At 42.0% G+C, this 14,931-nt stretch overlaps 1 protein-coding gene and 1 long non-coding RNA gene across 6 annotated transcripts in view; both read left to right on the forward strand.

Moving 5' to 3' along the window:
- The window catches only part of nt5c2b (5'-nucleotidase, cytosolic IIb), an 80,803-nt gene extending 73,615 nt beyond the window's left edge, over window positions 1–7,188 (forward strand). For all 5 annotated transcript variants that reach the window (XM_079500415.1, XM_079500413.1, XM_079500414.1 and 2 more), the window contains 4 exons: window positions 333–384; window positions 723–783; window positions 2,339–2,515; window positions 2,877–7,188. In XM_079500415.1, the coding sequence (XP_079356541.1) occupies window positions 333–384; window positions 723–783; window positions 2,339–2,515; window positions 2,877–3,122 (536 nt within the window). In that variant the 3' untranslated portion in view covers window positions 3,123–7,188. The remainder of the gene's footprint in view (window positions 1–332; window positions 385–722; window positions 784–2,338; window positions 2,516–2,876) is intronic.
- Window positions 7,189–10,712: 3,524 nt separating this feature from the next.
- Window positions 10,713–14,931, forward strand: part of LOC306922674 — an 86,758-nt gene continuing 82,539 nt past the window's right edge. The window contains exons 1-2 of the long non-coding RNA XR_013789954.1: window positions 10,713–10,926; window positions 11,729–12,063. This is a non-coding gene — a long non-coding RNA (uncharacterized lncRNA). The remainder of the gene's footprint in view (window positions 10,927–11,728; window positions 12,064–14,931) is intronic.

Here is a 14,931-nt window from a genome sequence, read left to right on the forward strand (position 1 = left end):
CACACTTATACAGTAGATCCCATCCTAGTTTAATGTGCGTGTATGCGGGGCTCGCGTGTCCTTTCATGGACTACTGACATACAGCAAGCAAATCAACTTGAGTAATTGTTAATCACATAGTTGTTGAATGCAATGTCAGAACTCGTATTCGCTTGCATACATATTTACTCAGCCGCATGCACACAAACATGTTTGCATGCACAGACACAGGTGCACGCACAGGTACATGCCAATGCGATATGTGATTAAAGATTCAACTGGCATGTAAAATGTAAACCTTTGTGATGATGTGCGGGGAGAGAGATTCACTGTGCCTTCCATATTGTTCACAGCTTTATTCGAGGAACTGCAGGGGCTGGACATTTTCCTGGCTGAGCTTTACAAGTGAGTAGGACCAACTTTTTAACTGTTTCCCACCTCTGACCCAATGACCCTCTCATATGCCAATCATTGAACCCTTATTTCTCTCTGCACTATCAGCACCGACCTTGTGTATGTATGCGCTTGCGTGCGTGGGCGCGCACATATGTATGTGAGAGAGAATAACCTTTTTTTGCCTTCAGGGTAAAGTCTAAAACTTGATAACTGGTTTCACTGGCCTATTAACCTCAGCTCACCTGCAGTTTTACAGCACTCTGTCTTTTTGTTTAGTACACTGATGTCATTGCACTCTTCTTCCTTTCTGTCTTTGTCCCTGATCCCCTCTGCTAATCCTCCTCTAGGCATCTGGACAGCAGTAGCAATGAGAGACCAGACATCAGCGCTATCCAGAGAAGAGTCAAGGTACTGTTCAACAAAATGTCCCACTGCCATGTTTTGATGTTGTTCCATAGTCCAAAGGATTGGCACACTCAACTCAAAGGACTTTGGTTGCGGATTCTAAACAATACATAATGACAAAATGAGCATCTGCACCTTACAATATAGTTTTCATGGTTTTAAGGCATTGCAGTTAGCAGTCACAAAACAAGTGTTCTGAAAGCATTTCTAAAACTTTCTGAAAGCCAGACAAAGGCCTCCTGGCTTTCGTCAGCATTCATGAAGGCCATAAAGGTCTTGTGACTGCTGCTGTGACGCATTAAAGCGTATTTTGTGAGTACGGATGTTCCTTTTGTTATTATTGATGTTGTACAGCCATTCATGGTGATACAACTCCTTTTTATGTTTCATGCAATTGATGACCTCTCCCTGATTGTTGTCTGATATGCTGTTTTATTGACAAAGATCAGAAAATACAGTGACATGGTTTAAGAAACACCCCCAACTCACTCAGATCATACTGTATTGAATGCCCACTGTTTAGAGAGTCATTACAGTTGGTGGGGGGGGGTCATAACAGCTACAAACTATAATATTGAAAGTACGTCCTTACTAGTCTCTCTGGATAATATAACTAATAGATTATTAGCTAAATGGCTGGAAGATCAAATTTAGCCAAGGCATACTTTGTATATTATGCCTCACATTGATTATCTTTAGACACATTTTCATTAATTCCATTAATTATTACATGTATTCATGTACTTTTTCCCCTGTGTTCGGGTATCTCAGTTGATAGAGCACTCGCCTTTGGACCACAAGGTTCTGGGTTCGATCCCGGGCGCCGCCAACTCAGCGTATGAGTAGCACGGCGGTAAGTAGTACTGGGAGCTGATGGTAGGTGTGGTACTCCACCTCAGCAATCCATCTCCCAGGGGTTGTAAAGGAGATAGACACCCTCGCTGGTTGGCTGATACCGACAATAAGCCATCCCAACTTTACTTAAAGGAGTACTTCACCCCCCCAAAAAAATATTTATTTTCTACCACTTACACAAGCCATGAAACCTTGAAGTCATGGAGATTTTTATTTTTGTTTTGGTCACATTCCTAAGCCAATAATTTGATGACTGGCGGAGTCTCCTCAAATTATTAGAATGTGACAAAAACACAAGAATCTCTATGAATTCAAGGCTTCGTGGGGTGTTAGAAAATAAGTAATTTTTTGGGTGAACTACTCCTTTAATAATTTCTTCCAGGAAGTCCCATTGAGATACAAATTTATTTTACATGGGCCAACATGGCATTGCCATAGGCATTCTCATTATAAAAACAATAAAAAACCACTCTCGCAAAGAGTCACTTTACAAACCGATCAGCCAACAACAAATTAGTACACACAAAGACTTATTTACTTACTTACTTTGAAGCAGAATTAATCGGGTACTGAAATAACGACAGTACGTGGTTAGAGCATCTCAGAGATAAGGGCGGCGTTCAAAGACGATTCAGCTTGCCCTGAAGCTCTTTGGTTAGTCTTTAGTTCACCATATCCTCTCTACCTCTTCCTTCTCCTTCAGAAAGTCACCCATGACATGGACATGTGCTACGGTATGATGGGAAGCCTTTTCCGCAGCGGCTCCAGACAGACCCTGTTTGCTTCCCAGGTCATGCGCTATGCTGACCTGTACGCGGCTTCCTTCATCAATCTGCTCTACTATCCCTTCAGCTATCTCTTCAGAGCTGCACATGTACTGGTACGTATCATTCTCGTGTTGGATTACAAATCATGGATGCCATATGTCTTCATATCTTATTACTGGTTCCAATACCTCTGAACGCCTACACATAAAAAAAAATGTTTCTCTGCGAAAACGGCAAAGCGCCACAAAGTGCAATCAACAGCATAGAGGGTGCACACACACACACACACACACACACACACACACACACACACACACACACACACACACACACACACACACACACACACACACACACACACACACACACACACACACACACACACACACACACACACACACACACACACACACACACACAAGATAAACCTTTATTCCCATTCTCACGCTCATTTCTTTTGCCCTCTTTTCCCAGATGCCTCATGAGTCAACGGTGGAGCACGCCCATGTAGACAACATAGACATCGAGTCCCCCATGGCCACGCGCAACCGCACCCACTGCATTGACTGCAAGGAACTAGAGTGCAAGCGCAGCCAATTGACCCGCTCCATCAGTGAAATCAAGCCCCCCAATCTATTCCCCCTGACCCCCCAAGAGATCACTCACTGCCACGATGAGGATGATGATGAAGAAGAAGAAGAAGAAGAGGAGGAGGAATAAGTTGGAAGACGAGAAGTGAGCCATATCCGATTCCTGCCTTTGCAAGATTTCCTAATGGAGGTTGATGTCGCTCAAGAGCGAGACAAAATTGATTGGCCAAGGGAGGCATATTTCCGGAATGAACAAGTAATGGGAAATTTGGGTGGTTTGGGATCCATTTTTTTCATGGAGATTTATGTCGAAAAAAGAAACTGCAATATTGTTCTGATGATTTCCGAAGTATAAAGGACCAAGAGTTAGGCTTAAAGTTCACCTGTCAGTATGTGACAATGTGCATGCTTGGTCCACTAAAATCACACAGTTGCCCCTGCTTTCCTAGTTTTATTTTGGGGTAGATGTTTATTTTATTTTATTTTAATTATTTGCGATTTAAATATTATTTTAGCAGACCTCTGAAAAAAATGGAAGAAACAATCTTTCTTGAACTGACTCTTAGGGATGTACTGTACCACGTTTTGGTTACATTGTAGGCCTACAGTGTAGACAGTATACTATGGGGTGCAAAGGTTAATCAAACTAATCAACATTTGACCATAGAAAAAAGAAGGAATTTGAATATGAATTTGATTTTTTTTTTTTCATAATAATATAGGCGAACATTAACGGTGGTGTGGGCTTGTACTGTAGATCATCTATTTTAGCTTTTTTTTCTCCACGATATATAAAGTAGTCACAATTAATTCCAAAAACGACATAAAAAATAACATGCTTCTTGATTATTCCATTTCAAGTTATTGATGGAATAATCGCTAAGCACATAATTGGTAGGTGCAGCCCTAGTATACTGTAGAATTTGTACTGTAGTTTGCACAGCAGACTTACCTTGTCAAGAACAGTATGTACTTTATGACTTCTTGTTGCTGTAAACCCCTTTTGAAATGAGAAACACACTTGACATCAGCCTTCTGACCATGGTGCTGAAAGAACATGCATATTATATTGAGCTATTTGAACGCTGGTTTTCGCATTATGCAAACAATGGTCCAATTTCCTTCCTAACGTGTTTTATTTTGTTTGTTTCTTGTCATAGTAGAAGTGTGTGTGTGTGCGTCAGTCAGTCAGTCAGTCAGTCAGTCAGTCAGTCAGTCAGTCCTTTGCCAAAGTAGACTTGTATCATCCACAATGATTGTAAGAATAAGAATATCTTGTTCTAGCTAAAACACAGCATGTGTGTGTACTGTGTAGATTCGGGTGGTCCAAACTAAGCACAAGTCGTGATTGTGGATGTTTATGCCCGCGTTGAGACAGATCAATAAAGCATTTTGTATAAAACTTGGTTAGAGGAACACAAAATGTGATGATGAGTGCATGGTTCAACTGACATTTTGAAAGGAACTGGTCATATGGTCTGTCCGTGCCCGTTATTATGGAAACCTTGAAGTACAGTACGCTACTGTAATTTAGCTATCCAGAGAATGGCTTCAGCCTTAGGCCTTCTCTTCACGTTTGCACTATGTAATGCAATGTACGATAAGGTGTGAAAACTAACGGAGCTCATTCTACAGCATGTGCACATAACATGCAGGGCTTCTTTTGCTCACTATAAGCTCGGCTATTCAGGACACTTGAAACATGATTTCTTTTTTGGTTGTACATGATCAATGCCATGGCAGAGATTCATGATGTGAGAAGTGTTCTAGCTGAGGGTGTGTCTGTCTCTCTCTTTCTCTCTCTCTCGCTCTCTCGCTCTCTCTCTCTCTTTTAAACAAGAGCGTATCATAAGAACAAGTGGCCTTGATTTGGAAAGGAGATTGTGCTTATTGGTGGCTTGTGGTGTGGTTCTTTACGTTATAGGTTGGTAGGTTGTACTGTATAAAAAGTAGGACTTTGATCTGTCCGCTAATGTCAATCCTTTGGCTTTAGACAAGGCTACTAGGATGTAAACATCATTGAACTGACTCTTGCTTAGACCTTGATGTAGGGCTGGAGTTAGGCAAGGTTAGGCTGCTCCAGATAGGCGCTGGTTGTTGGCAGCATAGACTTCGTCTTTGGGGCGTCTGTATCTCGGGGCAAGGCAAGCTTCCGCGTGCACCACAGAAGGGGACGTTCGGTAGGCCAATCAGAGGCAATGTAAATGTTTGTTTTCTCATGTCAATACAGCTCATTTGAATTGAATTGATAAGTCCCGGCAGCGTGCCTTCCGCACTTCCGCCTTCCCTACGATACAGGCCGAGCCAATGAACTGCAGCGGCCAATGAGGTTTTTATATCTATGATTAGCAGCAGAGGTGAACACAGCACTGGTATTAAGCTATAGCAGTGATACTTTGTGGAGTAATTGTGGAGAAGAGGTGTTCGATTTCTACACACTGTGAAGAGAGTACCAGGTTCCGTGTCGGTTGGAGTTGGGTTATAGAGTTAAGCCTAATTTCGATGTCATCGTACGATTGTGTCGCTTGCCAAAAATGACCTGCTATGGTTAGGGTTTTGCCGACGTGTTGTGAGTTGTAGGTCGGCTATTTTCAGTGTGTGACACACACCGACTATCAGTATAGATCAGGCATGAATTAGGCTTTAAACGTTCATAGGTTTAGTACTTTCAGAACTGGAATGAGGATGTCCAGTCTTAGAATCCGTAAACACTAGACTTCACTTTGGCTATTCCAGTTCCAAAAAAACACCCTGAAAATATTGTGGGACTCAAATCGTATTCAATGTAATCCTGTTAATGTCCACTTCCTATTCCCATGTCCTACCTCCTCAGTGGTAATAATATGCACTAGTAGGACAAGATAACTGCCAGCAACTTGACTTCATGGAATAGATAAACCTTTTTTCCTTTGCGCAATATCAAATGTGTACTATGTTTAAGATTTTCACTTTACATTTACAAGTTCTGTTTTGTAATAGATCTTAGATTGGTCTGTTGATTTGGGCCAATGATGGTAAGGAACTATTTTGGCTCTTTTGGTTTAGCTTGACAAGGGGTAGAAGAAGGAATATGTCTGTGTTTAAGTTTAACCGTGGGTCTATGTAACAATTTAATCAGTAGAATATAGCAGAGAGAATTATATTACAATAGTTCATTAGTTTTTTATATTATGTGAAATGTTTGTATTCCCAAAATTGATTTTATGTTTTGAATATAAAATAACTGGATATGCTACTATCGTACACGAGGCAGCTGCATTGCTCATAAGAAATAATTGGCCAGTATCTTTTTGATCTCATTTTGAAGAAAGGAAAAGGTAATAGGAAAGGTTTTGAACTGATTTTCTGTGGAAGCACTGTGTCAGTTATTGTTTTTTATCTTCTAGTACAATGGATATGCATGTGCTCATTCTAAGGCTGACTAATACAAGCAAATCCAGTATGCCACGGTTTAATGGTAGCCTTTGGTTAGACATCTATGTGGAATTCTTTTTTTTATATAGTGAAAGCATTTTGACATTTGCAGGGTGATTTGTATAAAAAGCAAACAAACAAAAAAACATGTCATCCAGTAAATGGCTTGCAGAGCAAAGCTCTTAAGGGAAATGTGAATAGCATGTCAAGTACCGTAGATAAGAAATGGCACTTTTATTTAATTTTTCTAAACATGATTCGTGATTTTTTTATTACCTTTACAGCATTGTAAAATAAATACACATATCCTTGACCTTTCATTCAGTAACATGACTGATGAAGTTACACTATTGGTCGGCTGGTTGGTCTAACAATGAAGCCAATCGCAGAGCAATCGTCCGTCCAGGCTATGGGATGTAGTCTGTCCTAATAACCTACCCTTTCTTATAATTTGTCGTGGGGGCCAAGATATGTAGTGGTCGACTACATATCTCCGACTCTTGGATCCAGTCAGCCTGGATGATCTATTCATTGTCACGATCAAACATCTACATGAAAACCTGAAAGTTACACCGGCCGACCAAGCTTCTATTTCTATGATGCCCAAAAAGCAACCACATTAGAGGGTGCCAAAACTGTCATGCATTCAGTTATTTTAATTCAATAATCTTTTGTTTTGTGCCCATTACTTTATGTTCCTTTTGAACATATGTTTTGTTTCCAGATTTATTATACAGACTGTATATCTGGAAATCACATAAAAATGTACAATAAAACTATAATTTTCCATAATAATGTGTTGTTTCTTCAATGACCTTCAATGAATGTTTTTTGTACGGGAACATTTGTCATGTAATGCAGTGGTTCTCAACAAGTGGTCCTTGAGGCGGTTCCAGGAGGGCCCCAGCGGAGAGTTGGTAACCATATGGACCCTTATAGATCTTTAACTCTTGACAGCGTAAAATTAAATTATAATTTGGTTTAATTTTATGACTTATTGTTAAACATCTGCATTACTTAATTTACAAGAAGTCTACACACAATTAGAGAATGTAGATTGATTGATTTAAAAAAAAAAAAAAGTAAAACCTGGGGAGAGCAACGGACTGACCACATGGCACATGCTTCCTTCTATGCATGATTCCTTCTTTTCACCTGACAGGGGAGTTTCCCCGGTTGGACGTCATAGACCGTGGAAGCAACAAGTTATTCCAACCAGTTCCTTTCCCCTCCATCAGGCACACCGGCTGGCCAGTGGGAGGCAGTTTAGAGACCAGGATGACTGCATGTTTTTTGTGAGAGTACCTAACCTAGGGGACACGGAGAGAACATGCAAACTCTACACAAAAAGGCTCTTTTGCCAACCCCACTTAGGGTATGGGCACTGATGAGGAGGAGAGAACACGCCCACATGAGCACCCTGCCCCTGGTTGAATTTTGTATTCATTTGTTTGCAGAATGGGTACAGTTCAAGGAAAGTACAGGTCAATACAAAATCTGCTAAAACAAGAAAAAGCTCTATAAGCACCATTAAAGCAGAATTGTTATTTTGATCATTGTTATCTCCTAATGGTACCAACATTGATACAGCATGGAATTATGGACAAAATCTTATATTTAACGATAACAAAATATTCCAAGACAGGTTTTGGAATAAATGGTGTGGTGGTCTGTGGCTTAAATGCAGAATAAACTAGATCTCCACCAGGGCAGGTGAGGTTGTGGCTTCCTGGCGGCGCTATAATAGGCCAATGTGAAAAGGGTGCCATTTCTTCTTACGCCTTGGATGGCAATAGGCCTATCTCACAGCCCGCTTTCCACGCCCACTTCCGGTAAATAGTGGTGTCATTTAACATTAGCATTTACAAGTTTTTTTCTCTGGAGAATCTAAGTACATTTTCTAATGTAAAAATGTGACAGACCAATATTATTATGTAGCAAACAAGATGGTAAATCAGCTCGAACAGATAGAACAAACCTTACCTTGAGAAAACAAAAGTTGTAGACTTCTTAAATTACCTCTGTTAACATGTAGCGTCTATGGAGTGACGTCACACTATCACCACTAACGCGGAAAGGGGGCGTATTAAGGGGGCGGGGAAATTCTGTGAGATAGGCCTATTGGATGATTTGAGGCATTTTGTTCCAAAAATGTGTTTTGCAAAAATCCACCTGTTGGTGGCGCTATAGGCCAATGTGAAAAGGGTGGGATATATTCCTCAGCCTGGTAGGAAAGTCTTCACGTAAATTGCACGCTGCGTTCATGATTTGAGGCTTTTTGTTCAAAACAGGCCAATCCTGCAAACTTTGAAAGCCAATGTTAGCCAATTAGGATGGAATATGAAATATCGGACAGATCTGTCTTGAACACATGACTATAGAGATAGGCCTACTGTGTAACAATTTGCGGGATGTTTGGACAGAATCTGGAGGAGTAATATAAAAAAATGTGTTTTACAAAAGTCGACCTCCTGGTGGTGCTATAACAGGCCGTTCTGGAAAATTTGGGGCAGAGGTTCGTTGGCATCCAGGGAGTGTGTGTGCAAAATTTGGCATCGACCAGGTTAACGGTGCCAGAGATTAGCTAGTAACAGACGGACGGACGGACGGACGGACGGACACACTCACACACACACACGGACGAGTGCAAAACATACTCCCTCTTCACTTTCGACTGCACACCTGCACATGCCTCAAACCATGTCATCAAGTTCGCAGACGACACTACAGTGATTGGCCTTATCAAGAACAACGACGAACGCGCCTATATGGAGGAAGTACAACACCAGGTGAGGTGGTGCGCAGAGAACAACCTCGCCCTTAACACCTCCAAGACAAAGGAGCTGGTTGTGGACTTCAGACGGAGCAGAGGAGGGCAGCATGCTCCGATCCTCATCGATGGTGTGGAGGTGGAGCGTGTCACCAGCTTCAAGTTCCTGGGGGTCCACATATCTGAAGACCTCTCCTGGACCCTAAACACATCATCTCTCATAAAGAAGGCCCACCAGCGTCTCTTTTTCTTGCGGAGACTAAGGAAAGTCAAGCTATCCCACCAGACTCTGGAAAACTTTTACCGGGGTACCATTGAAAGTACATTGACCTACTGTATCACCGCTTGGTACGGAAACTGTACTGTGGCAGAGCGGAAATCACTACAGAAGGTGGTGAAAACTGCACAGCGCATTATAGGTTCCTCATTACCATCAATTGAGTCCATCCACAAACAACGCTGCCAGTCTAAAGCCCTCAGCATCATCAAGGATGCCTCCCACCCCAACAACAGACTGTTCCACCCCTCCCATTCACAGAGGAGAAATGGCTACAGATGCCTCAAGACTTCAACCACCCGATCCAGAAACAGCTTCTTCCCCTCAGTCATTGTCCTCTTGAACTCTCTGACCAAGAGATAGAGTCGTCGTCTCCCCCCCCCCCCCCCCCCCGTCCCCCCCTGTCCAAAAACATGAACTCTTCACTGACTGTACATACACTGGTATTTCTTTTTCTTACTGCTTTTTATTATTGGTACCTACTAGGTGCTACTACTAACACATATGATTACTTTTGTACTGCTTTGGAGTGATGTCAACAAATCAATTTAGTTTTACATGTGTGTAAACAGTGTTCAATGACAAAATAAAATCCATCCATCCATCCATCCATACTCTCTCCCCCTTTTCGCAGATAATTAAGTAAGCCTGGGACCGAGGCGACTCTCTCCCCATGCCTTCGGCCTGGGCCTGGTGGAGACAATAATGAACCTTGACCAGCAAGGGGTGTGCACCTGACACCAAGTGGTGCTAAAGCATCTGCTATTTTGGCCTCTGGACAGCAAAGTGCCCTTTTGAATGTTTGTTTTTGTACAGTTCGTTCATTTTATTTTTGTTTTGTATTGTATGTGGCCCATGGTGACATCGATCAATTCTAAATTAAAAGTGTCTAATACATTATGCCCCAAAATCTATAAATCTCACACACTAGCAGTCGGCGCTTCCACACGCCGCACAAGGTGCCCTTTTTTCACTTGAGCACCTGGGCTCAAAGTGTCTGTGCATGCCTTGACATGAAAAGGATTGAGAACCACTGCCCTAGAAATTTAACCTGCGTCACAAACTCACAATAAAGTAGACACCTGCCACCACCTATTGTGTGAATTATTGTTGGATACTCCCTGAGCAGGCTTCAAGCGGGCCCTTTAAAAACCTCCGGTAGCCACGCCCCTCCCCCCTGTTGAACAGCTGGTGCTGTTTTTCCTTTATTTGCCGATGGGTTCTCTTCTGGCTGCAAACAGACAGACAGTCAGGCAGAAACTAGCTCCCAATTAGGTTTGGTAGTAAAAAGACTAGTGAAATAAACAACATATAATGTAACCTTACACCTCATGGAAGTTGAGTGGAGTAGTCTGGGAGGAGTAGGAAGTGAAAACTACTCGGTCACAAGTGTGTGACAGCTGACAGTTTGAAAGAGAAGTTAATTCATCTACATGACAAACTTTGGTTGTTCGTTTTGTTTTTATTCTGCAGGTGAGTTAGTTTAGCCTGACACACTTTTCGTTTCACTAGGCTAGAGTTAGCTAATAGCTATCTATGCTAAGCATTAACGTGTGTGTGTGTACGTGTGTGTATGTGTGTGTGCGTGACTGACTGACTGTGTGCGTGTGTGGGAGGGAGGGAGGGTGAAGGAAGCACGCGGGTGTTTTCACCATAGATATTATTATTAGGTTTTCTTCACCCCTCACGGTGAAATGAACAGACAATGAGATAAGTGCTGTGCATACACCAGCGCGCGCGCACACACACACACACACACACACACACACACACACATATATATATATAATACAGACACAATGCTTTGTTTGGGGTGCCACACAGCCACAGCACCAATGAAACTTCATTGTTAACTCTTTACCAATGATGAGTTAATTGAAAGTGATATTGAACCAAGTGTTACACAACATGAATTGCCCTCAATCCTAGTTCAGTTCAGGCATGTCCAAAGTCCCCACAGCTTCCTTCCTAAAATGTATCTGATATAAAACTAACATTACGTATACAGTATGTACATCTATACGTATACTAGACTGTGTATGTTGTCACAGGATATAATAGGCTATTATGTACTGTATACGGTTGTATATGTTGTAACCAGAAGGATGCCGTATACGTACAGGCTGTGTATGTTTGTCTGCTGTTGCTAGTGTACACTGTACCCACATACTGTACACTGTACAGTACAGTATGTGGCTCTTGGTCAGCTCACTTTCTTTCTACCTCACTTACTTCTACTCAAAGCTTATGGTGTCTCTCTCAACCTGCTCCACAGGTACATGAGCCATGGGGTGATGACCCCAGACCCCCAAGCCTTCTTCTCAACCTATGAGTCCATTCTCCTGTGGCGTGACATGCTGTGAATGCTGGACCCTAGTCAACTGCACTACACCAGACGCTGCTATGTGCAGTACTAAACATCCAAGGCTGAATGAGAAGATGGCAGCCAAGACAATGAGGCTGGTCGGTGCCATTGATACTGGAAGGAAAGTACTGGCGACTGGCCAGCTAGCCAGATGTATGGAGGATGGAGAGGCTGGAGAGTGACGCCGCTGGAGGACTCATCATGAACTAGAGAGAGAGTCCAAGTGAAGTACAAGACGGCTCAAGGTAGGAACTTTTTTTTTTTTTTGCTTCTTTGCTGCTTGTGTATGTATGATGTGGCGACTGTGGCTCAGGAGGTAGAGCAGGTCGTCCAATGATCCATGGGTCGGCGGTTCGAATCCCGGCTCCTCCTGTCTACATGTCGAAGTGTCCTTGGGCAAGACACTGAACCCCAAATTGCTCCCGGTGTGCTGGTTGGTACCTTGCATGGCTTCCGCCGCAATCGGTGTATGAATGTGTGTGTGAATGGGTGAATGTAATGCACAATCTATGTAAAGCGCCTTGGATAAAGGTGCTATATAAATGCACCATTTACCATTATACCATGTGTCTACTAGCCAATCTGGGAACCCATCTGCAAAACAAAGGGAAAACGGTGTCAACCGTCTGTCTCGAGAGACTAATGCTAGTGTGATTCAAGCTGGTGTACTATTGCTGCCATATTGGGACCCAATGACTACTGACATGTTCAGTAACTGTTTCTGGCTCTTTAATTTAATGCTGATGTGAATCTACAGTTTGCATGTTGTGTTGTCGTTGAAGGTGTGAGTTGTAACAGGGAACAATTTACCGGTATGTGGCTTTTTGCTATTTTTTGTGTTTGGAGCTAGAGGTTTTGGGCTTTATAACTCTGATAAACAGTAGGTTATGTTGGTTGTGTTGTGGTTGCTGAGGTTCATTGGGCCCAGCTAATCTCCGGCACCGTTGGACCAATCAGTGATCATTGTGAAACTGATAGGTTGGCTTCCAAACTTTGCAGGAGAGGCCCGTTTTGACTTAAATGCCACAAGCACTGCTCTCTCAACCTGCTCCACAGGTACATGAGCCATGGGGTGATGACCCCAGACCCTCACGGTGGCGCTACAACAGCCACTTAATGTTTTTGGCCAATACCTCTTGAACCGTAGCTTTTACAATAAAACTAGTTTTCCCTGTATTCTTTGGATTCTTAAGGCCTATTCATAGTCTGGATTTTTGTTGGTGAGGTGACCACCGCTCCGGTGGTGAGCTGACCACCAAAGCTGAAATAACGTTGAGCGGTGGTGAGTAAAAACAGAGAGAAGGGCTGGAGCGGTGGCGGTGGTTTGCTCTTCACCGCGGCTCGTGATGTCATGTTGTAGTTCGGTGGTCACCCCACCACCGAAAATCCAGACTATGTATGAGCCTTCACTCTCACCTCGTCCACACAGGTGACATTTTCCAGCATTTTGAGTTTTCTTCAAAACACACATTTTGCTGCTATTCCTACAGAGGTTATCCATTATCTCACCACCATATTTATCTTTTGGGTCTCGAGGGCTTGGGAACTTCTGGTGTGATTCAATTCTTGAATGTGTAAAATGTGAACACCGAGTTAAATTAACAGTTCACCAATCATTACTGTATGTGTGTAACCTAATCGACAGTAGAAGTTTCATGAGCTCACACAGCTTTGTGTGAATTGAAACTGATTTGGAAAGTCAACTAGAATCATTCAGAGTAGTAGTATCCTAGACACAAGTAGCCGCAATTTGCAACTCTAGATTTTTTTTATAATGGGATGAATCTAGAGTTGCAATACCCTCCATTGACTCCCCACTCATCCATTTGCGTTTGCGATCTGCTTGTCTTAAACGACATTAAACTCACCAACATTGCAGCTGTAGTCCAAGCTTGAATTATCCTCTTTCAATCTGAGCATTATAACAAAATCTAGAGTTGCAAATTGCTGCTAAGACACAAGTAAATTCATGTTACTCCATCACCAGTTATCTTTGTGTTAATCATTCACTTTTTATTGTACCACCAGTTGGAGGAGGCAAACGGAATATTGTCTTCGGGTTGTAGGAATACGTGGCATTAATGACCGGCGTGCATTACAGTAGCAGCATTTGGGTTGGACAAGAAACCACAATATTAACAGAATGGAAAGCAGCACATCTAAGCAGCAAGCCTAAAAAAGCTTCTTCCACACAGCAAGAGATTGAGATTTGTCAGTAATGTGCATATGGGCTGACTGTGTACATGTGTGTTGTTGTGTGATGGGCATCACTCACATTTAATTACCACCATGACCAATATTAACTGTGTGTGATGATCTGTACAATGGACAAGTCAGGGTTTCAGTTAGTTTTATAAACCCACTTTTTTTTATTTGTTTCTCTCTTTGTTTTGAGACTTTAGAATTGTCATCTGTTAATGTATGTTTCTTGTTGTTATGCCTGGCACTACGTTCCAGCAAGAGAATTGGAGTATGAAGTGAAATACGACTATCATCATTCATTGCTTTTCTCTGGAATGATTGTCCCTGCAGAGCAGAGTTCACCTGATGCATAGGAACATGATACAGTAAAAAACAAAAAAAACAAAAAAATAGCAAACATAACTGCAAACATAGTCTATGCATATTATTATTTCTGGATATTCAACAAGGTCACTGTCATCAATGGAACGATTGCTCGTCCATGGATGCTGTCAACAGCTGTCACACACACTGACATGTGGAAACAGTGACCACCAGTGGTTTTTAAATTGCACTACCATTTAAATGCAATCACATATAAAAAGAATGAGAAATCCCAACCGTATGACGTTGCTACTACAAATATTGTGACAGGAAAACTCCCTCAATGTACATAATGTTAACAGGCTGCATCTATGGAATATATTTCAAAACTTCTTACAGCACTCGCATGTTCCGGAGCTTGTAACTCCAATTAAAAACAAAAGAAAAACAAGAAGTCAAATGCTAAAGTTAGGATCTATGCTGCTACAGGTATGAAGTAAACAGAATATTGTGCTAAAATAGGAATCACAAATACCACAGGTAATTGTCAAGCGTTAGCATAGATTTTAAAACCCATTTCTGTCTTTTGTCTGAGGTAATAATAACAA

Source organism: Electrona antarctica, assembly GCF_951216825.1.
Source record: "Electrona antarctica genome assembly, chromosome: 4".
Taxonomy (NCBI): Eukaryota; Metazoa; Chordata; class Actinopteri; order Myctophiformes; family Myctophidae; genus Electrona; species Electrona antarctica.